Source organism: Pleurodeles waltl, chromosome 9 (genome assembly GCF_031143425.1).
Source record: "Pleurodeles waltl isolate 20211129_DDA chromosome 9, aPleWal1.hap1.20221129, whole genome shotgun sequence".
In the NCBI taxonomy this organism is placed as follows: Eukaryota; Metazoa; Chordata; class Amphibia; order Caudata; family Salamandridae; genus Pleurodeles; species Pleurodeles waltl.
The window spans coordinates 764,127,046-764,153,380 of record NC_090448.1 but is presented as its reverse complement, the minus strand read 5'-3'; the positions used below and the strand labels follow the sequence as shown (position 1 = coordinate 764,153,380).

General features: G+C 42.5%; 1 protein-coding gene across 1 annotated transcript in view; it reads left to right on the top strand.

The window, feature by feature from the left end:
• Window positions 1–3,493: 3,493 nt before the first annotated feature.
• The window catches only part of SF3B2 (splicing factor 3b subunit 2), a 277,506-nt gene continuing 254,664 nt past the window's right edge, over window positions 3,494–26,335 (top strand). Inside the window, exons 1-2 of the mRNA XM_069207931.1 lie at window positions 3,494–3,718; window positions 21,649–21,695. Coding sequence (XP_069064032.1) covers window positions 3,583–3,718; window positions 21,649–21,695 — 183 coding nt within the window. The 5' untranslated portion in view covers window positions 3,494–3,582. The remainder of the gene's footprint in view (window positions 3,719–21,648; window positions 21,696–26,335) is intronic.

The window sequence follows — 26,335 nt, the reverse complement described above, 5'->3', positions numbered from 1 at the left end:
AATTCATAGTGCAAGGACAGAGAGGCATTCCTCTCCAGGGGTGCAGCTTACAATGATTCTTCTTCAGCAAAAGTTCAAAGTCAAAAATGCATCTACTCTCTCAAAAGAGCTGTCACACATCAGCATCTCCTTTCTTGTCTGAATATGTCAAAATGTTCTCTGCTTTTCTCTCACTCTGATCAAAGTCCAAAATACTTCAAATGTTTTATACAATGGGGTCTATTACAAGAGGACTTTGCTTGTCATGGGAAGGAAATTTGAAATACTTCACATTATGAAAAAAAAATCAACACTTTTACCTGACTGCTAAATGCAAGTTCTGCAGGCCTCACTTGTGCTAACTCAAAATAATGAAATGGCATTCAGTTAATTTGTTTTAATAAAACACGTTATATGCAAACTTATAAATTCAACTTTAAAAATATTTCATTAACATGAACAATACATTTCATTTCAAAATAGAAAGCTTTGTTACTGCATCTCATCATATACAATAGAGAGGTGCATTATTCTCACTTTGCACGTTTTAAAACTGACTGATCATTTACTAATCACAAGTAAATCAATAGTTACTACATGCACTGTTAGTCTAGAGTCTAAATTACATTTTAACATAAATGTTTTTCTCCTAATGTGATTGAATGCAAAAGGCTCCTAAGTAACACTCTGAAATACAAGCAATTGCATGTCAGTGCAGCTTTTTACATTAGTTTTTCTCTCTTTTACTTTCATAAAACTTAAACTGTCAGGTTCCGATGACTTTGGTGGCATGAGGGACCTCACTAAATTTTAAGCTCTATCATGTCTAAACAGTTGATATAATGATGAAAAGAAAACTGACCGCCGTAGTAATTTCATATAAACTAATAGCATCTGACAGCAAGGGCCAACGTTCAACTGAACTCCCAGCTATGGTTAGCAGGAACAAAGGCTGTGGGCTCTGGCGCGCAAAAACTAAACCTGACAATTTTTCTTGAATTTGAGCGTAAAATCTCGTTGCCAAAATATGTTGTAGGTGTAAATTTCCAAGTGATACTCATGAAGTGATTAAGGTACAATGAAAAATGTATTTACTAAGTCAAATAAATAGGAGCCCACAGCAGTGCGATCTGTGCCTCGGATGGTCAGTGGAAACTGACTTAAACCTAAGTACAAGTGCATCAGTTTGCTTTGAATCACATGTTTGGAGATGATTCATGTGAAGAAAATGTTAAACAAACACATTCTAAGATGGTCATCTTCTCGTCTCTCCTCAAGGGCTTGCGATTTCTGATGTCAGCAGCCACCAGTGACCAGCAAAATATGGCAGGAAAAGATGAAATTATGAGGCAGGTTTCACCAATTGTTACTGTCTACTGCCACCTCTCCTCTTAGCATGTCATAGCCGAAGGACTGATCTGCAATCATTTCAAATCATCACTGAGGAAAATGAACAGCCTCTGAAATGGCAGATAACTAATAGGTTCTGCTTACTCTCCTGTTGCATAGCATCTGAAACCATCATCATCATTTCAAACCGTCATGAAAGAAATTGAGCTACCTTTAGAAGAACAGCCTTGTAACTTGAAATGTGACCTCTCCGCATATCACTGGAAAAAGGCTAACATTATTTCAGTTTCAAACAGAAGCAGGGAGATCTGAGCTCGAGATAACAGAGAAGCCATCTCTTTTCCCCACATATCACCCAAGAAAGGCAGGCATTTCAAACTATCATTGAGCTTAATTGAGAGACATTCAGGTACACAGCCATTGAGCAGGCACTGGCATCTCTCCTCTGTGCAGCATCTTATCCTGTCAAAGTCACGGAGGTACCTTCCTTTCCAAAGTCAGTGAAGCCATTTAACACACAGTCAACTCTCCTCTCCTGACAGCTTCCGAGAAGGGTTGGCATTTCGTTATACAAGCAGTCATGCGGTAGCTGAGGTTCCCTTAGCAGAGCAGCTTTTAGACAAAGTCTCCTCGCGCTTTCCGAATTTCATCGAAGCCTAAATGACAAGCAACTCTGTGGGCATTGGACAGGCAAATATCATTGGTTCCCCTGTGGTCACTATCAGACTAACATGTCTGTATAATAATGTCAACAATATTAATAACAATGTAGTTCTTGCAACTGCAGAAATGCTTAATTTGTGGAACCAGATAAATGTTACTATAATCTGTCAATATGGTGCAAACAAAAATATACAATAAAAGTGAAGGATATACACTGAGATTGACCTCCTGGAATGCGAAAGCTTAACTCACAAAGCCACATCGTCTTTATAGGAAACCGGAAACTCACATTACGTTTGCTCACTCAGGTATTGTTTATGACACTTGCATGAGTCCTCTGTGAAATGTCGTGTTTTTTTCTGAAAATTAGAAGAGTGCGCCTATAGCTTCAGAACGCTAATGTGTGCATTCACTTCCTGCACATGTCCACAGCACCCCATATCTCCACATATGAAAACAAATTACTATGAGTGAGGTATTTATTTTGCATATTTACATAGTGTGGACATTACCATAAGGTATTGCAGGCTCTAGACTAAAACAAGTTTCATTACAAGAGATACAAAGTTACTAACAGTTGCACAACATAACACAACATAGCATAACATAACACAACATACCACATCATAACATAGCACAACACAACATAGCATAACATACCACAACATAGCCCAGCACAACATAACACAACATAACATAGCATAACATAACAAAACATAGCATAGCATAACACAACATAACTTAGAATAGCATAACATAACACAATATAGCATTGCACAACATAACATAGCATAACATAAGACAACATAGCATAGCATAAAATAACATAGAACATAGCCTATCATAATATAACATAACACAACCTAGCATAGCATAAGACAACATAACATAAGACAACATAGCATAACGTAACATGGCATAACATAACATAAGACAACATAGCCTATCATAACATAACACAACATAATACAACATAGCTAATCATAGCATGACACAACATAAGACAACTTAGCATAGCATAACACAACATACAGCATAGCATGACATAACACAACGTAGCATAACGTAACACAACAAAGCATAACGTAAGACAACACAGCCACATAATTCTACGTCACTCTACATACATCCACTGCATTCCAAACCAAAACACAGGGGTAAAAAACATTGTCATTTACAAACTCTAGCAAATTCGAGACGATTGCATTTCAAATGTTTGCTTAAATAAAGTAACGATGAGTATTGCATAAATAATGAATTAAATAGAAGTAAAACAAAAACGATGTTGGAGGTTTAGCTTCGTTCCAATTAGTAACTATGTTGCAAAAAAAAGAAACAAACAAAAATACACAGTGAAGCACTCTGCTTTAGCGTCCGGTCCGTAACTTTAGCAGTCTTTCTTCTATGGTAGCGCGGCTCTTAGGGACTTCCTAGAGGACAAGTGTTTTTTCTATTTCCATGCCCGGATGTAGTGTCACTTCCGTAATTTCCGTTTTCTATTTCGTGGCGAGCGCATGCGCACTTGTATTCATTCTGCTCTGGCCTATTGGTTTGGATTTGTAAACTGAGGTGCTACCGACTCAGTAAACCATGTCGTCGGACGGGCACCCGGGGAATGATCCGAAAAGTGGGGGGACCTCCGTGGAAATGCAGCTAGCAGGATACGGCAGCTGGAGTGGGGCAGAGCTGCAGACTAAGCTGGCGGAGTTGGGAGCCCCAGGCCACGGTGAGGGGGAGCTGGGAACGGTGGGTGAGGGCAGGTGGGGGTTGATGGTTGGATGCATGAAGTGGTTAGGGGGAAGGACCTGTTAGGCTTGTGTATGGGATTCATTGAAATTGAAAATTTGAGCTTCTCTGGGAAGATTGTCTGCTAGTCCTGTAATTGAACCGAATGTTACTTAAGTGCTGCGGTCTGTAGGATTACGATACAGACCTTTGAATCTGTAATGAAAGATAGAACTTAGAGCCTTGGAAACTGGGCGGCGTTGGGCCTCGAAACAGCCAACAGGGAATTTGTACCCAGGAACAACAGAAACTGTGCAAGGTTGGGGCAGATCTATATTGTCTACGAGGAGACGGAAGAACGAGTGCGCCACGTTTCTTTTGGATTTTGGGTCACGAACAATACTTCTCAAAAGATTCACAAACTTTTACTACGAAGACTGATATGTAATCACAGAAGCCATGTGGCTGCGCACAGGTCCCATTGCCACTATGCTACAACACTGCAACAGCTGGCATGTGTTAGGCAGAGGCCTGAAGAATTGAATCACTGCGTTCTGACACCCATTGCAAACACAGTATTTACGGGAGTTAGGTTGGAAGCTCCTTATTTCTCTTTTACAGAACGACTTTGTGAGAATCACTCCCACTTCTAGATCACCCATACAAGTGGAGTTTATGTCATCTGTGGAGTTTATGTCATATGTGGAGAACCTTTGATAAATGAATCACAGTTGCAGATGTTTCATCACAGAAATGACTATTAGTATTTAAAAGCAGTTGCACAGTGTGGTGTTTAATGACTGACACCTTTACGCCAGGTCGCTGCAAGATATTTGTAATCTGGCCTCAGCTAGACCTCTCCATTATGTTCCTTTTACGGCATCTCGAGTTTGGGATGCTTGTAATACAAAATATCTCTGAAAAACTCCCCACTACTTCTTGGACTTGGTCTTTCTCATTAAGTCCTTGGAAAAGCCGTTTTCTTTGGAACTCGTGCAGATGAGTTGTGAGTTTGGCCTTTGGCCAACTGTTTAGAGTGCAGGAGGGAATGGCACTGAAGAGCACGCGAGATATTCTGGTAGGGCTTTGATCTTTCAGGGTCACTGAGAACGTAAGCTCTCTGCAACTGTCTCAGGGCATCCCAGGGAAATCAGATCCACATCCTGATAAAGCTGCCTTCTATTTTCTTCTTTTGGATTTGGCCTGTTAAAGATTGTTGGTTGAAGTAAGACTTTTAGTTAACAATGCAAAAGTGCTTAACTTTAAACGTGTCATTTTCACTTGCCAAAATATATCTTCGCATGGTGTGCAGCATTTAGAATTGTACCCTGTGTTCCACTGGGAGCCGATAGAGGAAGTGTAGTCCTGGTGTAGTGTGTTCTTGCCTTCAAGATGAGACAGAGTGGTGTGCCTGATGTTGAGCTCTATTCAGGTTTGACGTTTTTCGGCGTGCTTGTATAATGGATTCTGCCAACACTTCCTCTTCTATTCTTAATTTGTCTGTTTTATGTGTTAATAAGTAGAAACAGACAAGTTCCATAAAATGTCCATGGGGGGGGGGGTCTGTCACCCAAGTCCTCCACTCTATTGCTGTCCTCTGTCGTTTGTTCTTATATTGTAGTAAACTATTTTGATTTTTCTTGTAGATAGTGTCGTACACATAAAAAAAGGTCTGCTTCTTAAAATTGTGCTTTAACGGTGCATTATTGCTAACTCTTGAGCATAAGTCTTCCTTTTATTTAGCTTCTAGCTGTTCTGTGCTACATACACGAGAAATGAGCGGAATAGTGGAAAAACTACATTGGAATGTTTTCTTACAGGATTATGTTTCAGGATTGGTACTGTTTCTAAACTCTACAAACAGCCTCGCTTTCTCTTGTAGTTACATTGGGCTGATTGGCTGGTACTGTCACTTTATCTTTCCCCGTCATGGGTCTTCTCCGTGCTGTCCGCACTACTTGTGTCTGATGTGGGGGCTTGTATTACCTTGATGCAGTCAATACGCAGGGTCAGACTCCTGCAGCACTAGTTGTGTCTGGTGTTAATGCGTGCTGTATATTGTGGCGTGTACTGCCTGGGTACATTATTTTCCCCGCATAACGCCTCTAGGATTTGATAGTTTCCATGTCATTTCATGGGGGATTGAAGAAAAAGCAGTCTTGCTGAGTGTTAGCCGTAAATAGTCCACCTCCTCCCGGTGACCAGTCCATGTTGAAATGTGCCCAGTGTTTCAGTAGTGTATGGCTGGGTCCAGGCCTTGCTTATGTAGGTTATACCTAATGTCTCTCAGGGAATACGCACCTCATTGGCTCTTCTCCGACCTTATTTCCTTTCAAAGGCACAGTGTTAACTGAACATCTACCAGTTTCCTTACAGGAATGTCTGATTTTGTTTGGACCAATGGACCAGAGTGCTTTTAAAACAGAAAGAACAGTCTGGGGAAAAATACACAAAGATGCTGCCCAGCAATAAATGTGACATTAGGACTTGCCAGGAGTGAGACTGTGCTCAAAGCTTTGAAGCTGAAAGCTAGGAAATGAAACTATGCCCCAGGATATGAAACTCCTAGCTACCGAGTGAGGGTCCACAATGACATTAAATGTGTAAGGGAGTGAGACTCAGCCAATTCTCTATGGAGGGAGGCCTAGCAGCCAAGAAGTTAGTTATGTTTAATAGCAAGTCCTAAAGTGTTTGTGGCATATAACATAATATGTATTTGTAAAACGCACGTTCACCCAGAAGGTTGTCTTGGCACTGAATAACAGATCTTTATTGTTTATAGGACACTGCTTCAGCCAATCAAGACATTTTCCATGTCACAATTCCATTGGCAGCTAAATTACCAGCCTGAAACATTTTAATGTTTCAATTAAATATTTACCAAGTGTGTGCCAAGGGAAAAATACCCATGGAATTGACAGTACTGGTTGCTACGAAAATGTTTAAGAAAAAATAATTCAGCTTCATCTTATGTATTGCAAAGTTCAGAGAATGAAATCTTAGTAATGGGGTGACAAGCCTGAGCAAAAGAAGTGTGAAAACCAGCGGTGTCATTGTGAAAAGGCTAAATTATTATAGTACTACTCCAAAAATAAGTACTATTTGAATCAATGCTTCGTTGTAAAAATAGTAGTGCTGTTTACGACCTGCGCCGGAAGTCTTCTAATAAGATTTTCACACATATTAAATGGCACAGAAAAATCAAAATATGATTCGGTCCCCTTAGCCCCATAACAAACTAATGCACTCTTTTCATTTGAAAGTATAAATATTAAAATAGTCTTTAATGTTTACTTTTAGATATCCACAGCACCTTGTGCAAATCAATAGTGTTTAAGAAGAGAGCCACGTAGAGTATTAATTTTTTTTTATATGTTATGCAGCATTCTATCTCTCACCCAATTAGGCAACAAATAAAAGCGCCATAGTGCAAAACAAATAAGTGTGGCTTTTAATTCATGAATTGCAACTGGTCACAAATGTGTGAAAGTGTTTCTTGATAAAGGCATGTGTTGTGGATAATTATTTGACTCTCTACTGAACGTTTGAATATGGAACACAACTTGCCTCACAAAACCTACATCCCAATGCCAGTAATGCAAGCAGCTAGAAAATCTAAAGAGCTCAGCGAATCCAGGGCATCACGCAGAACAATCTGGAGTGCTAGAGTGGGCGCCAATGAAAGAGAAACATTGTAACAACAGAGATTAACTCTTCTGCAAGACATATGTAGTTATTCAAAATGTTTCACAATATTCAAATATAAGTAGAGTGCCCATAAACCGCAGAAGCAAAGAGTAACAAGCCAGAAACCAAACTCGAGTCCTGGGGGGCAGCGCGTCACACTAAGGAAATGGTTCTGCCTTTTTTAAACTGTGAGCCAATTTCCTTCAAGATGGCAGTAGAGAAGGCACCATGTGTCCACAGGTGTTTTTATTAGCCGCCATGTGTATAGAGGGACAGTGTATTGGAAACCTCCTAAACAACTAGGTCCTAAACAACCACTTGCCTAAACCACTACAGCTAAACAACTAAAAAAAAGTCTCTGCAACGAAGTACTGAACTACTACTGTCTAAACAACGATTTTGCCTGAATAACGATCGCCTGAACAATGAATTTTAAGGTAATTTTTTTAATTTATTTTTTATGGTTTATTATTTGTTTTGAATTGATATATATATATATATATATATATATATATATATATATCTCTATATCTCAATCAGTTCTAAACAACTAATAACCCATTAAAAAAAGAAAAACTTGCCTTAAAATTCGTTGTTCAGGCAATTGTTATTCAGGCAAAATCGTTGTTTAGACAATAGTAGTTCAGTACTTCGTAGTAGAGACTTTTTTAGGTGTTTTAGCTGTAGTGGTTTAGGCAAGTAGTTGTTAAGGTCCTAGTTGTTCCATCACATATTCCACTGCACACCTTTAGATCTGCTCAGAGAATAGGGCAGAAAGGAGGGCTTTTGAGCAAGCTGCTATGGCGAAGTTCTGTCCTCCTTCGTGATAGAAGCTGGAACGACTGCAGTGTGCCAAATCACCACCCAACATGCTCCAAGAACACACCTTGGAGAATGTTGAGAGTTCTCATATATTTATAATAAATAAATATGGTGGTGCTTTTCTCTTTCCTGGCCATAAGATGGTCTTATGCTCCATATTTAGCGGGCAGTTTTGTAAACAGCACAGCCTTTTTACAAAACTGCTGATTTGGCAATTTTCTTCTTCTTATTGTGAAATTGTGGCGGTTCTGATCAGTAGTGTTGGAAGACCTTTTTTATGTGTGTCACTGGAAGTGAGACCTATTTTGTAAAGGTTTGGTCATATGTGTCTCCCGACCATTGGGCTGACATCCTGTATATTGTTCAAGTGTGTGCACATCTGTATTGTGTATAAAGTGTGGTCTGGACCTGTGTGGCTGTGAGCCAGGGTAATTGAGGCCACTGCGATCCATGTTGGAACCACCTGGCGTTGCATTAAGTTAAGACTGAGGTTGAGAACTGTACTCCCACATAGTGGAAGTGTATTGACTGCATACCTATAGCTGGGAGCGGAGGATATGCAGTCACTGAAGTGAGAAGTATGGAAGTAGAGCTACATTTAGAAATTCAGTGAGGCCTTTTGAAAGCAGAGAGATGCTGATTATTCTTCATGTCAAATCATGAAAACAATGCCAGTAGTGATCTTACTTATGGAATCATACATTTGTATATTTGAACACCTCACTCCATGAAAGAGGCCACGCACCATTTATTAAATACATACTTTGTTAATAATACACATTTGCAAAAAAAATGTTTGGGCATAACCCAGTGAACATACAACACAAACATTTGACAATTCAGAATGAATCGTGTAGAACATAATGGTATCCCCTGGTTCTGAGATTCAGCATCCAGGCAGGGCTAATGTCGATTCCATAGAGATTCGATCAGCTGCAGCTCCTCCGCTAAGGTGGAGGAGCGTCGCCCCCCCCCCCCTGCTTTCAGAAAATAGGAAAAATAAAATAACACAATGTTATTATCATTTTATTTTTCATCTGGAGCCAGGTTAGGGTGGGGCTGGGCTGGAGGAGGAGTGGTATGCGCACCATAAGCGCATGTCTGTTGGACCGGCCAAACGGACTGCTGTATTGCGCGGCTGTGAGTAGAAAATGCACAGTATCCCATTTCATGTGTGAGCGCAAGCCAGGCCACTCACACCAATCACGACACTGCTGTCATGCTGGCGACAGCAGCGTTGTGATTGGCTTAAGGGAGTGTGGGTGCCTGTGTACTGCCTGGAAGAGGACAAGGCTGCTCAGGATGAGGACAGAGGAGAGACGATCCACACCCCCACACACACACCACCATTCAGTGGCAGGCGCCACAGGATTGAATGCCCCTATCACATTGATAAAGACCAGAGGGTACCAGTGAATGATCTTAGAAAGTGCTAAATGAGGATATAACTTATTGCGTCTTTTACTGCCAACTCCCCTGCATTCCCACAATGTGTTTTGCAGCACTCCCTGGTTTAAAACACTGTAGACCTGTCTCGAACCACACTTTTACTTTCGGGTTCTCCTCCGAACACAAAACTGACAGATGATCCTTAGATTTTCTTGCAACCTACAGTGCGGTGTTCATTATAACATCACTAATATGCAGCTTTCCAGGCAGTCGATGAGTTTGGATATGGAGAAGCCCGCATGAGCCTTCTTATTAATCAACAATACACTTCAAAGGCCTTACATTAAATGGCTAGCACGTGCCTGTGAATAAATGAGTCACTGGGGCTCTAAATGATTTCTGGGTGCCGTCAGATCGAAACAGAAGTGTGTATTGACTACATTCCTATAACTGGGAGTGGAAGATGTGCAGTTATCAAAGTGAGAAGGATGGAAATAGGGTACCTTTAGACATTCTGAGAGGCCTTTTGTTAGCAAAAAACTGCTGATTGTTCTTCATGCATCTGCATGGTCATCGTGGCCCAGATGGGAATTGCAACTGTCGTGATAATTGTAGTCCTGGTCAGGGCCTCGTTTGCCTCTGGCCTGTCTAGACGGGACTGCAACTGCTGTGGCTATTGTTGATCCAGTCTGGGCTGGGGCTTACCTTGACCATGGCGGAGTTGTATCACCAAGTCCATCGGAGACCACCATGGCCAGGTTGCACCTATCTAACTATAAGAGGGACAGGGAGATTATTTGGTCCTTTGTATAGCCTCCCTAATAATAATGCGAATAAAAAGTTCCACTGTTCCACAGAAAAATAGACCACAGGGCACTTCTAAAGATAGAAGCAAGAGCCCTCCCACATCCATTTGGATGTCATGCTTCATCATAGGGCTAGCTCTTCATCAGGCTGGCACTGCAATGTCTGACGGGCCCCGCAAGGGTGCTCTTTGCCGGAGATCTTAATTGGTAGTATGTGCTGTAGTAACAATATGTAGGGGCCAATCTCAACCGACAAGCAGAGCAGGAGAGAACAGAAATCCCAATTGGCTTGAGCACCTCAAAAACCTGTATTTTATTAATGGTCAAACGGCCTGGGACCAGGTTAAAAACAGTAGGGAGTGGAATGGAGGCAATGTCCCAACACTCTACCAAATACACAAGGGGTAAAGGAAAGTTCTTCCTTCAACCACTAATCAAGGTCAACATGTTTTGCGCTCATAAAGTCCTCAATGACCTAATGGCACGTGATCAGGACGAATATAATCAACTTCTCCTAAGCTACCCTATGTACCTCATTGTGTCATGGCATGTGTGAGAAAAATACAGAGTTTAAGTTACTAAAAAAAAAACATGCATCTAACAATCTAGATGGATGATGACCTGTGGAAATAAAATGCAATCTATAGATCAACAAAATGTAGGCTCAAATATATATATATACACAATTAGTAGTACAAAAGGTGTTGTGCCACTCAGTGGTGACATGCTGGGCGAAGAACTAAAAAAAAAAAATGACTGCTTCCCCTCCTATATTTGGGATGGGACTCCATGGGAACATACGCACCAAGGGCTATTATCGCTTCTACATGATTACAAAAGACGTGTTAATAATGTCCTTGATGCAATACAGGGTGAGTGTGTGTTTAACGGCAAATTAGCATCTCTAATAATGGTCCTCAAAGGATGTTAGAGGGGTCATATGGACCAAATAGGCAATGTATGTGTAGTATGAAGATAAAGACTGGGCCCACGATGCCTGCCCAGTATCAGTGTGACAAGCAAAGTGGACCAAAGTGGTAAAAATAAACGCCGGGAAAAGGAGCTGGTCTGGTAAATGAGGCAATCATTAGTGACATATTGCTGCCTCCAAAAAAACATGAGATTATCATTACGGAGGGGTGAAGCCCTAAATAAATTGCCCCAATGAGCGTAGACGCTTAATAGCGAGTTTGAGTAAAAAATAATCCAACAAAATGACTCGTAGGGAGCCCTATTACTCACTTCTGTGGCGAATGTCCGTATGCGGAGACCTATGCCTCTGTGTAACCTCCGATTCTGGGCAGGATCAAAGGCTGACAACCTGCACCCGGTTCCTCGCCAAACCCCTACGTTTTGCTTTCTTCTGCCCACACAGTAGATGTGTGGAATGCCTTTTGAGCCTGCAAGGGACATTCACGGATTTGAACCTTCTATCTTAGTATTGCAAAGGGGTACGGATGAATCCTGAGTATGTATTTGACTGTGAACAAGGAAGGGCTGCACGTCATTCATGCTGTATACTGGTTTCCCAGAGAGCCATAAGGGGTGATGACAGCAGATAGTGGTCTTTGTAAGAAAAGGTTAGGAGAGAGGCATCGGGGAGAGTGTACAAAGGAAAGTGCATCCAGGGACCCTAACTTGTACGACATACATTGTACGGTGTAGTTTTTAGTGCAACTGTGTAATTGAACATACTATTTTTCTTTAAGATGGTAAGCTCTGGGCTAGACATTGGAGTTAAAGTGTCTGTTGATTGTTGAGTGCTGAGCTTGAGTTGAGCATCCCACACTACCTCCAAGAGAAACCTGTGGGTGCTCCCCCTTGCTACTGTGAGAATCCAGCACAGAAGGGTGTACTTGGCCTAGCTTTCAGAGTCATATTGGGATAGACGTCAGGACACGGTGGCAAACAACCATCTCTGTTTCTGCTGAGTAACTGCTTTGTGCCCTCAACTAGTCCCTTAATCACCCCACAACCTACCCCCCCGTACAGTACCAAATGGTTCCTAAGATAGAAAAAATATCTGCCACAAACCACCAATTAGTGTTAGCCATTGCTGCAAATTGCAATCAAGACAGAATCGTTCTTTTTTTTTTTTTTAACATTAGTAGGTTTCAAGGCGGGCAATTATTTATGAGCCATTTTGAGTGAAGAGATGGAAGTGGGTATCCTGAACATTGTCAGGTCTGTGACCTCTGTTTGTTCACCTGAATACTTCTCCAACCAAATGTCAGCTAGTAAATATAGCAATTTCAAAGGGTTTGGGGTGCCAGAGAAATCATTTCAGTTATTTAGAGCACACAGCGGATTTGATCTTCCCCACAAAATAGTAATGCGGGAAGGTGTGTCAGTGTACGGTTCTGTGTAGGCCCGGTCAGAATTTAGATTATGCCAGAGTAATTGAACTAATTTTGATAATCCTGTGTTACGCTTAAATGCGAATTTACTAATAGTTGTTCAGTTAGTAAATTATAGTGGGGATCTTGACACAAAAGCACATTTAGCATGTGCAGGTGGCCAGCCCCTTGCTATTCAATGTTGTTTTGCATTCAGCTCTTTGTATTCGCAAAAAAATGCATCCATTTTGGGTGCGAGGGGGCATTTTTGCACTAAGAAATAACGCTAACCATAGAACTATTCTTCCGATGTAATTCAAGCATCATTCTTAGGTAAATCTATGTGATTATGCTACACCGAATTACGAAAGTTGTGCCCCCACCTAATTATGAGCACTAGTAGAGGTCATTTTTTTTTTATACATACTTTTATTAAACAACATTGAGTTTGTTTTTCGTTCTCGTGAAGAGACAGACTTAGATATACATGCAAACACACAACTGAAAGGGCTTTGAGTTGGTACTCTTCATTGTTGATGGAGAACGGTATTTCATTAACATTTTGCTTCTGTCCATCCTTGCATACAACATGGGATAGTGGGGCAGCCTGTGGCTCTTAAAATGTGAGTGGCTAGATTTTTGTATCATAACATGTGCATCCCACTAAAAAGAAGTGCGCTTTAGTCCCAGAGCCGTTTGGCAAACACATTAGTGGGCAGTTTCTTTTTTTTTTTCCCCCACTTTGTGTTCTTGCTTAATGAGATGAGCCCATTCTATCTTGGTACTGTCATGATAGGTTACTGAATGTGCCCTTGCCACTCTGGTGCCTGAAACATGTAGTGGTAAATCTTCATCGGCCTAGCCTATTTCAACAATACAAATCCTTTCGAACGTTCTTAACGTTGAATGAGATGTTTTCATCAACGACTTCATAATTTGTGGCAGCATATATTTATGTGGGTATTTTTATACATCGCTCTGTGGGTGGGGCCTCTTGGCTACCAGAGAACCCTGTGCATTTTGAAATTAAAGTCCAAGATTGTGGAGTAGCAGGGATGCGGTCGACTATGGGGATCAACCTATATTCAAGAATCGTCACTCCTGTCGGGCATCATACACTATTACCTGATTGGCTTGTAGGTTCCCTTCAAAAGTCCAGTGGCACAAAAGGATTTAAATAAAAGGCTCTGTTCCCAAGCCCAAGTATTTTAACAATTTGCATAGTGTCATCTGTACCTGCTTTCTCGGTGGATTGGTTCATTGTTTGCCATTACGTCTGTGAGCCACGTTAGAGAGTTTCTGAATCTTTGTATTTCCGAACTGTACAGTCATCCATCTGGACAAATGGGATTTCTCTGGCATGACATCAGCAGTGTGTGCTCTGTGTACAATCCACCACAGCCAAGACACTTTTTCTTTTCCAGAAATGTGCCAATCTGAGAAAACTGCAGAATAACAACATAGCCTAGCCAGAACGTTCTGCTTGCATTTCACTCTTGAGACGGTTTCACAAAGTAGTGCAGATTGTAATAGTAGGGTCTTTGATAATCTCTTTGCCTTAGTGATTAGCTGCCTGATGCATCCTCTTCTGCCTGGCTTGCCTAAATTAACACATGCCATCATGTTTTCAAAAAAGTACAATAATATAATCCGAGAGAGAGAAAGTGGACTTTGGGTCAACCGCTCACTAAAGTCATTGGCTGCTTGTGTGTGTTTGATTTTTGTTCTTGCTATGGAAGAGATCACTTGTCATGAATAATTTTAAAAGTGTAATAGGAAGTAGAAAGAAGATGAGCCTCTGGATCAAATGTATTTTTTAGGGGTTTCCTTCAACATGGTGTTTATGGAAGTGGACATTGTCCCAATACTGTTCTCATTGGATTTTGGTGTTGATGCTTTAAGCGGTCCTACTCGCTCATAATCTCTGCAATTTGATCTACCTGTCAGGCACACACTCCCTCCTCACATCTTCCTCAGTCCTTTACCCTGTAAGTGCTAACAATGCCCTATAGGACATCAGAGCCCCTCATGTTTATACAGATTGGTACAGTGTGTACAAGAGATGCTCAAGAAGAAATAGAATCTTGTGTTGTTAAAACAAGTGAGTGCTATGTAGTATACAGAGTGAGATTACATTACATTTCCATGAAACCCTTATTGAGCTAAGGATATATATAGTATATAATGGATACTGGTTGGAAGTTCGATACCTTGGGTGCATTCCATGAGATACATCAGGCAATAGATGAACTTTTCCTAAAGCATTTGACTTGAAGGTGAAGTTTAATCTTTGCTCTGACTGTCAGAACTTCCGAGAATGTTAGTTTCTCCAAAAACGACTTTGGTGGTACTCGGATGTACTGCCTTTTGGATTTAATAGAGAATCTTGTAGCTACACCTTGCCTCAATTTGGGTGCCATTTTAATGAGGAAAGTACTGGTAAAATATGGACGTATTTGCAACAGTGATACAAGTCTTGCTGCAGTATGCAGCATGCATACCATTTTTAGTTATGCAAAGCTTTTCTTTGCAAGTCCAATAAGGAGAGAATTTCTATAGCAAGGACCCCAAAGAATTGCACAGCAGATTTTAAGTCATTTGCTGCTGGGAAATGTTACCTTTATAGACAGGTCTGAGTTGAAAGAAGGCCCATCTGCCAGATTCCAGAAGAGGGCTCTAAGGTTGTTTCATGTTTATCTCCCTCCTTCCCCCAAACTCTACCACGTCATCCCTTGCTCCTCTATCCCGGTCATTGCTTGCATCTTAGACTGCTTTCCAGCCTCCATCTACACTTGCTTTTTCATACAACTACTCCTCGTCCTTGTGCCTTTCCTGCCCCTACACACTTGAGACAGCTCTGCTAATGATTTCAAAGCATGCATTGCACAATTGCAGATAATAAAGCAACTAAAAGGCTTTTCCAGATATAGGCAGGTCCTTCCTGTATACGAGTGACTAGTAATGCCTGTAGTTGAAATAACTAGTTCCTTATTTCCTGAAGTTGCACTCGTAGTATGATCAGTGACTATCGCCGCATAACCCAGCATTTGCAGTTGTATTTAAGATATAAATTAAGAAAAAATCATTAGGATTGCAAAAGTGCATATGCAGATTTATGTATTGAATATTTTATATATTGAAGCCACAACTTCTCTTTAACCCCTTCTGTGCCCAGGACGTAATGGTTACGACCTGAGGCACAGTGCTGCTGTGCCCAGGACGTAACCATTACGTCCTGTGCACAGAGCCCAGAGGGAGCGCTAGCGCGCTCTGTGTGGGGTTCCCCCCCACCCCCCCAAGTCAGGGATGGAAGGGGAAGCCCTTCCCCTCCCACCCGACCCCCCCCAACCCCCCCCCGTGACGTCAGCGCGCGCTGACTAGTCACAGGGTCTCCCTCTGCTTCCAGCGCGATTGAAAGAGAAATGCTTTGCATTTCTCTTTCAATCCCATGGGGGAGGCCCTGAGAGGCTTCAAAGGGAAGGAAATGTATTGCTTGCAATCCGGCTTTTGAAACCCCACTAGACACCAGGGATTTTTTTTTCTGAAACTGTCAAAAGGGAGCGACCCCTTGGGCAAGGGTCGCTCCGGGGGGGGGGGGGGGGGGGGGGGGGGGGGCATTTTTTTGGGAAGGCCTTTTCTGCCCCCCCTGGGGGCAGAAACCTCTAGGCACCAGGGATTTTTTTATTTTTTTTATTTTTGTGATGTTTTCCTTTTTTTTTTAGGTGGGGAGCGACCCCTTAGGCAAGGGTTGCTCCCCTGGGGGGCAATATATATTTAGGCCATTTCTGCCCCCCTTGGGGGCAGATCGGCCTATTATTAGGCCGATCTGCCACCGGGGGGGGGGGTCAGAAACCTCTAGGCGCCAGGGCAAATTTTTTTTTGTGTTTTTTTTTTTTTTGTTTGTTTATTTTTTTTTTTAGAGATGGGGAGCGACCCATCAGGCAAGGGTCGCTCCCCTGGGGGGCAAATTGTATTTAGACCATTTCTGCCCCCCTTGGGGGCATATTGGTCGATTTTAGGTCAATCTGCCCCCAAGGGGACAGAAACTACTAGGCACCGGGGATTTGTTTTTTGGCGCCAATGTCACGCAGGGGGAGTGACCCCGTACGCAAGAGTCGCTCGGGGGGGGTGTGCGGGTTGGGGGGGCAAGTTTATTTAGGCCATTTATGCCCCCCGAGCCTATTATTAGGCCGATCTGCCACCGGGGGGGGGGGGCAGAAACCTCTAGGCACCAGGGCAATTTTTTTGTTTGTGTTTTTTTTGTTTTTGTTTGTTTATTTGTTTTTTTAGAGATGGGGAGCGACCCATCAGGCAAGGGTCGCTCCCCTGGGGGGCAAATTGTATTTAGACCATTTCTGCCCCCCTTGGGGGCATATTGGTCGATTTTAGGTCAATCTGCCCCCAAGGGGGCAGAAACCACTAGGCACCGGGGATTTGTTTTTTGGCGCCAATGTCACGCAGGGGGAGTGACCCCGTACGCAAGAGTCGCTCGGGGGGGTGTGCCGGTTGGGGGGGCAAGTTTATTTTAGGCCATTTCTGCCCCCCAAGCCTATTATTAGGCCGATCTGCCCCCGGGGGTGGGCGGGCATAAACCACTAGGCACGGCGATTTGTTTTTAGGCGCCAATGTCACGCAGGGGGACCGACCCCGTAGGCAAGGGTCGCTCCTGGGCTGGGGGGTCAAATTTATTTTAGGGCATTTCTGCCCCCCCCCCCCTGGGGCCGGCTGAGCTAGAGGCACAATCCACATGTAGGCACTTTGCAAAAAACATGTTGTGTTTTGGGCCATTTCCTTTCGTGGGCGCTAGGCCTACCCACACAAGTGAGGTACCATTTTTATCGAGAGACTTAGGGGAACGCTGGGTGGAAGGACATTTGTGGCTCCTCTCAGATTCCAGAACTTTCTGTCACCGAAATGAGAGGAAAAAGTGTTTTTTGGCCAAATTTTGATGTTTGCAAAGGTTTCTGGGTAACAGAACCTGGTCAGAGCCCCGCAAGTCACCCCATCTTGGATTCCCCTAGGTCTCTAGTTTTCAAAAATGCGCTGGTTTGCTAGGTTTCCCCAGGTGCCGGCTGAGCTAGAGGCCAAAATCCACAGGTAGGCACTGTTTTCTATGAAAAAATGTGATGTGTCCATGTTGTGTTTTGGGCCATTTCCTGTCGCAAGCGCTAGGCCAACCCACACAAGTGAGGTAAAAATTTTATCGGGAGACTTGGGGGAACGCTGGGTGGAAGGAAAATTGTGGCTCCTCTCAGATTCCAGAACTTTCTGCCACAGAAATGTGAGGAACATGTGTTTTTTTTTAAGCCAAATTTTGAGGTTTGCAAAGGATTCTGGGTAACAGAACCTGGTCCGAGCCACACAAGTCACCCCATCTTGGATTCCCCTAGGTCTCTAGTTTTCAGAAATGCCCAGGTTTGGTAGGTTTCCCTAGGTGGCGGCTGAGCTACAGGCCAAAATCTACAGGTAGGCACTTTGCAAAAAACACCTCTGTTTTCTTTCAAAAAATTGGATGTGTCCACGTTGCGCTTTGGGGCGTTTCCTGTCGTGGGCAATTTGTGGCTCCTCTCAGATTCCAGAACTTTCTGCCACAGAAATGTGAGGAACATGTGTTTTTTTTTTAGCCAAATTTTGAAGGTTTGAAAAGGATTCTGGGTAACAGAACCTGGTCCGAGCCACACAAGTCACCCCATCTTGGATTCTCCTAGGTCTCCAGTTTTCAGAAATGCACAGGTTTGGTAGGTTTCCCTAGGTGCCGGCTGAGCTAGAGGCCAAAATCTACAGGTAGGCACTTTGCTAAAAACAGCTCTGTTTTCTGTGAAGTGTCCACATTGTGTTTTGGTGCATATGCTGTCGCGGGCGCTAGGCCTACCCACACAAGTGAGGTATCATTTTTATCAGGGGACTTGGGAGAAGATAGAATAGCAAAACAAGTGTTCTTGCCCCTTGTCTTTCTCTACATTTTTCCCTTCCAAATGTAAGACAGTGTGTAAAAAAGACGTCTATTTGAGAAATGCCCTGTAATTCACATGCTAGTATGGGCACCCCGGAATTCAGAGATGTGCAAATAACCACTGCTTCTCAACACCTTATCTTGTGCCCATTTTGGAAATACAAAGGTTTTCTTGATAGCTATTTTTTACTCTTTATATTTCAGCAAATGAATTGCTGCATACCCGGCATAGAATGAAAACCCACTGCAGGGTGCAGGTCATTTATTGGCTCTGGGTACCTAGAGTTCTTGATGAACCTACAAGCCCTATATATCCCCGCAACCAGAAGAGTCCAGCAGACGTAACGGTATATTGCTTTCGAAAATCTGACATTGCAGGAAAAAGTTACAGAGTAAAACATAGAGGAAAATTGATGTTTTTTTCACCTCAATTTCAATATTTTACTTTTTCAGTTGTTATTTTCTGTAGGAAACCCTTGTAGGATCTACACAAATTACCCCTTGCTGAATTCAGAATTTTGTCTACTTTTCAGAAATGTTGTGGTTTCTGGGATCCAGGGTTGGTTTCATGCCCATTTCTGTCACTGACTGGAAGGAGGTTGAAAGCACAAAAAATCGTAAAAATGGGGTATGTCCCAGTAAAATGACAAAATTGTGTTGAAAAATTGGGTTTTCTGATTCAAGTCTGCCTGTTCCTGAAAGCTGGGAAGCTGGTGATTTTAGCACCACAAACCCTTTGTTGATGCCCGTTTCAGGGAAAAAACCACAAGCCTTCTTCTGCAGCCCCTTTTCCCATTTTTTTTTTAAAAAACCGAAATTTTCACTGTATTTTGTCTAATTTCTTGGCCTCCTTCTGGGGAACCCACAACGTCTGGGTACCTCTAGAATCCCTAGGATGTTGGGGAAAAAAAGGACGCAAATTTGGCGTGGGTAGCTTATGTGAACAAAAAGTTATGAGGGCCTAGGCGCCAACTGCTCCAAATAGCCAAAAAAAGGCTCGGCACAGGAGGGGGAAAAGGCCTGGCAGCGAAGGGGTTAATGTGGCATGCTTGATACAAAAGTTGATTATTTTGCAGTTACTTTGATGTTGTTGTTTTCCACTTTGAGCAACGGGATAGTTCAAGGGCATCTCATTTATTCATATTTCATATTTCTTTCACAACCTAAGTTTGAGATTGGTGGACTACTCGGAGACAATTCTAAGACCTAGTGTCGGAGGCCTCTTTTAATAGGCTACTTAGACCAGCCTGCATTTGGAAGGTGCCAATTGCAACTTTTCAAAACTTTGAGGCCACATGCAAATGTGAATCCCACATTTGCCTGTTTAACTCTGGGCCTTCAGTAGGTGCAGAATATTAAAACCAAAATGAGTCTGTCTGAGCGGGCAGTATGAACGCGCATTGCATAAGCAACTAGGTCTCGCTTGCATTTTCGGGTACAAGCTATACCCATTAGCTTTGGTAATGCATGTTTAAGAAAGTAAGCTTAGCTAATTAATTGTTTTTGTTTGCTTTTTCTTGGATGGGCTCTCTGTCAAGACTATTTTCTGTATGGTTGACTTGTCCCATTTGTGTACCCGTTTGTCAAGTAGTTCTTTTGTTAGACTGAACATGTGAAATTACATTTATTTGGAATGAAAAGCAGGCGTGCTCTTTGATTGTATTTACCTTGCTGGCGACATTTAAATTGCTGATTTTAGGCTTCGATGGCTTTCTTGTTTAAAAAAAAAAGTGTGTGCTTTTTGGATGCTTTGCACGTCCACATTAATTTATTTTACTTTGCTGCCATGATTACGTGTTTTGAAGTAAAGGCGTCTGAAATGCACTGGAAATACAGAGCCTTTGTGAAAAGTATCTACTTTGACTTTATCCATTTGCCATTCAAACATTACCTTCTTACTCTTGTTTGTATGACTCTTCTTTTGTGTGTATAGCTTATCTCTGCCAATGTAGTTTCTTCAGCAAATGGGTTATTTATAATTACATTGAAAAAATATATATATTTATTTTGTGGAGTAAACATGTTCAAATAAACACAACTTCTGCAGTGAGGCCGTATTCAGTGCAAATAGGCACATTTTGAAAGTCGTGGGGTGGAAAATGCCAACCGAGATGTTTTATAGTTATTATATGTTGAGACATTACGTATTTTTCATTTCATTTCAAATCCATGAACCGATTTAAATGTGGAGAGGCAGATATTAGCAGTATTAGCGTTTTGCCATCCTTATCTTTCTCTAAACAAACATGTCCATGACAAACTGATCTCTCACAAGCAGAGTCTCCTGTCCTCTTGATTGTGCTCTGCATCATCTCCTGCCACCATTTTGAATAAACTGTAGTGTAGTCCAACCACTTTTTTTTTTTTAACCTATAATGCCATACAAATGTCAAAGTATGATTGAAAAACACCCTCACGCAAAAGATTAAAAACGTTTACATATAATGCTGTCTTAACAGTGATTAATATAAACGCTATGCCGACAAATGGTTGAAATAAGGTCGTATTTTTCTCTTGGCAGCTGTTTAACTCTAAGAGACATTAGATGATGCATCAAAATGCTGTTATCTACTCGTACGCTTTTGAAGATAATGCTTTCTCACTTATTTCAAAGAGCTACTTTTGAAACTGTTGCAGTGCTTGCATGCTCATTTTCAGGTGCAGCAATTTACAGAATCACAGCATACTACATTGCATGTACCTAATCTTTTCTCCATGCAGTAACTCTGGTTTTGGTCTGATCGCAGTTTAACAAAAACACATCTTGGGTTTTGACATGAATGCTGAGCCCACTCATACTCCTCACGTGCTATGGGTGAAAATTTTGAACCCCCACCTTTGTCACTGAAGCAGCTCTTTGGTGTAATGTTTCATAGTTACCTTTGGCCTGATAGTCATTGTACCCCTTGCTTACTTGACCTTGCCCTTTTTGTTGCAGGAACCAGAGAAGAGCTAATTGAGAGACTCCAGAGCTACACGTTGCAGGTATTTTTCATCACCATGCAAACCTGAAAGTTATCTTTTGGATGAGTTGGTAATTCTTGTTGAATAATGTGGAAATTAATATTTTTCAGTTATAACTAAAAAAAGAAAGTTAGTCCTGGAGACGCGCACTCAATCATTCCTTTCACTTAAAAAAAAGGTTTACACTAGCAATAACACTGCCATTGAAGATCTAGAAAGCACTGTGGGTGGGAAAAGCCAGTGTGTGCACTTTGACCAGAAAGAATTGTGCAGTATTATGACGTAATTCACCACTTACTAATGCTGTGCAGTTTCAGCTGATAGTTCTAATTGATTGAGGATACTTAATCCTCATTAAGTATACCCCAGAGTTGTGCCTGCACATTGACAAACAAGCCATGGGAAACAAAAGTCAGCATCCTCATATGGTGCTACGCCTGCCATTTAGTCAAAATTGACATAACTGGGTAGAGAAGCATTTACAGTAGTACCTCAAACCTTATAATGTTAATCTTCAGCCTTTTAAAAGTCTGCATGTAAGTGTGGAGGTTGTTCCATTGCAGCGCTCTTTCTCTTTCTCTCTCTCTCTCTCGATATCTCCTGTTTTTTTGATGTAATGTTGACTGAAGTGCACTGGGTTCCTGCTAACCAAGTCGCCAGTGTCCTTCCCCAAAACAAGACTCTTCATCCCCAAGTGGCCACACCTTTAATGCCTCTGTAAGACCTAGTAAATGGTGCCTAAGGCAGGGGAACTAAAGAGGTTCCCCCAGGAGCAGCAGCACAGCTTGTGACGCTGTAAGGTACTCTGCACCAAGCTCTTATAGAGTGCAGGCTGCATGACAAGGTGCTCTAAAAAGTGAAACCACAGCATGGCACACACTTGTATGCAATGTTCCCGAAATCCTTACTAATTCCAGTGATGGATTTATTAATACATGTACTTAAAGGTGCCTCCTGAAAACCTATCAACTACTGTTGTGCTGACTGAATAGCTTCCACCTGTCTGCTGCCAACAGACATGCTTCTGTTCCCAAAGGGTGAGAGCCTTTGCTCCCGGGTGGTCAGGAACAAAGCCTGCTCTGGCAGGGGTGTTAACACACTACTCCCAACAGGGTGTCCTGCACATTTGCATTCCAAGGCAGGGAACTTCAATGAAGCCCAATGCCCTTGATATGCAGATCTGGATTCCTTCAAAGGGAAGATGCAGACCCATCTGCTCCAGGGCCCATTTGGCACACTTACAGATGGAAAATTAGCTATGCAGGAGGCATGTTGCATTTGCAGGCTGGAAACACCTGTAGAGTGACCAGCCTAGCCTTAGAGCTGCCACCATCTTGTGTGTGATAGAATTAGGAATTCGGGGACACAGTGATACCTGCTGCCGACCTATGAAGAAGGTGCACATTAGAGAGCTGTAAAAGCAAAGACTGAGGATGGAGCAACTGACTTGGCACCTGCCCTTCATGCCAAACTGGGCCAAATTCATCTTGTCCCGCAAGCTGTTGGGCCTCCAAAAGCCTGGGAGGACTGGCTGCCGTCAACAAAGACCTAGGAACTCCAGTGAAGTAGCAGAGATGCTTCCTTGCATCCTGCAGGCACCCCAAGAGACCTGAGAGGTCTCTGGACCGCCAAACCTGACACTGGAAAGCACCACTGCGTCCGTGCCACCTAGCCCGAGCTGAAGAGGGCCAGTTTTCTCAGCGTGGGCACCCATCACTGTATTGAACCTCTGCCCCCGGCCTCCCCAGTGCCGCTTGGTGTGACCTGTTGATGTGGTCTTGGACCTTGCCTTATACTTACCTTGTGTCCAGAATGAATTGGTGTTGGATTTTGTTGAGTGTCTCTCACTTAATTCCTTTGTGTGTGCAATAAATGCTTAGCACTGCCCTCTGATATGCATAACTGCTTGCCCACACTACCACAGAAGAGAACATTTGGGATGTCATTTGTGCCTCTGTAATTCCTCTGGGGTTTGCTTGGACTCTATACACAGTGTACCTCTTTTTGGTCCAATATATAACAAACCAGCTCCCTACATTCAGGATCTAGATCCATTTTTAAATGCAGACTCAACTGAATTATTAAAACCTGACATAACTTCTTAGAACAACATCTTACATGCAACTTTAAACAAGCCTAAGAGTTCTAGGCAGATAAGTGGCCGGACCAATCTTCACAGCAACTCCATAACAGTTGGAAACCTTTCTGTTTCCTCAGTCTATTATCAATACCTTAACCACTTTAGGGGAAGCGAATGTGCTCTGCTCCCTCTCTCAGGCGCTGATCATGACATCCCATAATATCACATTATCATGTAACACTCCCAAATGTGCTAAAATTCTCAGGGAGTGGGTCACCCCACTTTAAATTATGGGCGAAGTGATGAAATAGCTGATTTACTAATGGCTTCAGGTAAATTTATAGACCAGTTGAGGGCCACTGAATGGGAGGCACTACTCTACAGGAGTATAATTTTTATTATAATACAGCTGCTAATGATGATTGAAAGGAACTTTTGCAAATTAGTTAGTCTTTGCTTTTTGACTATACCCTGCAGTAAACCCTCATTTTCCAAGGTAAGGAAGTTGTCTTCCCTCCCCAGAATGAAACGTGCTTACTAGAGGAGCCAATTGTGGAAAACTTATCATCAATCTGTCTTGGAGTCAAAGAGTAAAACTGCCACCCTTCATGTCGAAGTCCGAGAACCTATTTTGCGGAGCCCCCCAGGGATTGTCCATCAGGCCAACCCTGTTCAATCTCTACATGAAAACATCTTGCCAACACTATCTGATTACAAGGCATCACCATCCTCTCCTGCTCAGACAACAACCAACTCATCCTCTGCCAGACAGACAACCACCAGTAAGACTAGTTTCACCAACTGCATGATCATGATGGCAGAATGGATGATAGCCAACTGCTTGAAGCTTAACTTTGACAAGACAGAAGTACTGTTTTTTGGAAACAAGAACTCCCTGTGGAATGCCACCTGGAGGCTAACGAAACTAGGACCAACACCCACGAATCACACAGGGAATCTAGGGATCATCTTGGATGACAAGCTCAACATGATGGCACTAGTCAACACAGTGTGTTCCGCTTGCCTTCGCTTCCAGGGAATGAGGCAGAAAATCTTGATGTGGCTGCGCCGGAGTCTAAGCAGCATCCGTGGTTTTTCGAAAGCTTGGCCCATTGTAGTGATTTGCAGAGTGGGCACTCGTGTAAGAGTATTCCTATCAGTAATAGTGAGGTCTTTTCGTTCCTAATAGTGTTTCACTTTTGACACCCCCCCTCCCCCGCCTTTAGATTTCAAACTTGCAGAACTGCACCCCCACACCACCCCGTTTTCTCCTGTGGAAAAATAACAATGTCCCATTATGCAGAGACATGGAGGGGGTGGTTAGAGTAATCTCAACACTGGGGTCAGAGCAAAACGATTTTAGTGTTGAGGGGATCTAGCTATGGAATGAGGATGGGAGAACCTAAGATGTTCTAGTAGCAGGGAAGAAAGTGACTGCAAAGGCAGGTGGCCCTACTTGGAATGTGACATAGTTTAGAGTTTGTTCTCCTTAGTGTGTGTTATGGTAAGGGGAGAGATCTCCATTGAAGATATTAAAATATGCGTCTATGGTATTGCAGATAACTAGGGCAAAGGACAGAGGATTTTCTCTGATGCTGAATCAGTTGTTACAGCAAGTTGGAATGTCTCTTTTAAGGGCAGGACTTTATAGTTGTCTTCTGTTGTAGGCAAGAATGGCATTCTTAACCAGGCTGTGGGAAGACGGAAACTCAAACTGGTCAATGAAGGCAGCATAAAGCCAGTAAGCATTGAGGGGCTAAAGATTAGATGTCTCAGAAATCTGGAGTACCAGGGGAGCATGATTGTTCCACTAAGCATTAGCCGTTCAGTGGGAGAAATCTAAAACGGGGCACCTAGAACGGAGATCTCACCGTTCTTGGTTGAAGTGGGGTACCTTGTATTTGTATTTGACATTGAGAGCCCATTTGGTGTAGAATAAAGTGACGTATTATACTCCTAGCGCCTCTTAGATGTCAAGCTATTAGACCTGGCCACTGCCTTAGATGCCAAAGCAACTCAGAGTACCTTATCTGTCTTTCAGGGTGTGTTTCTTCCTCTATTGTCTCCGAGTAGTCTGTGGCATATTAAAAATAGATGATTTGTACAATTATTATTCCATTGTCTTCAGCACGGTCATATTCTTCTAAAATTCTTACTAACTACTGCCTCATTTGAAGCCTCTACTCGAGGTATGTTTCTGTCTGCAAGTTGTAGCATGTGTGAGTGCAGATATTCTTGCTCTGCATACTCCTGCCATTGGACGTTTGCAACTTGATCTTCTTTGAAAAGTCTTTTGAGTGACAAGGTATAGAGACTCCTCCTTTAGTTGGCAATATGCATGGTGTTCAGATGTGTACCCATTGGACTCAGTGTTAGGCACCTAATTATGCTTAACAACGGGCCTCCTTGACTTCTGTTGTCAAAGAACAATCTTCATAAACTGGTGATCTTGCTTCATCATTGTTTGAAGTCACCTGCTCATACTTTGCCTACCACTGTATCCTCTGACCCATCCTAGGGCTCACCCCTCATCTCCATTGCCTTTCTCTTTGAGAATGCTAGGCCAGTGATGGAAAGGATG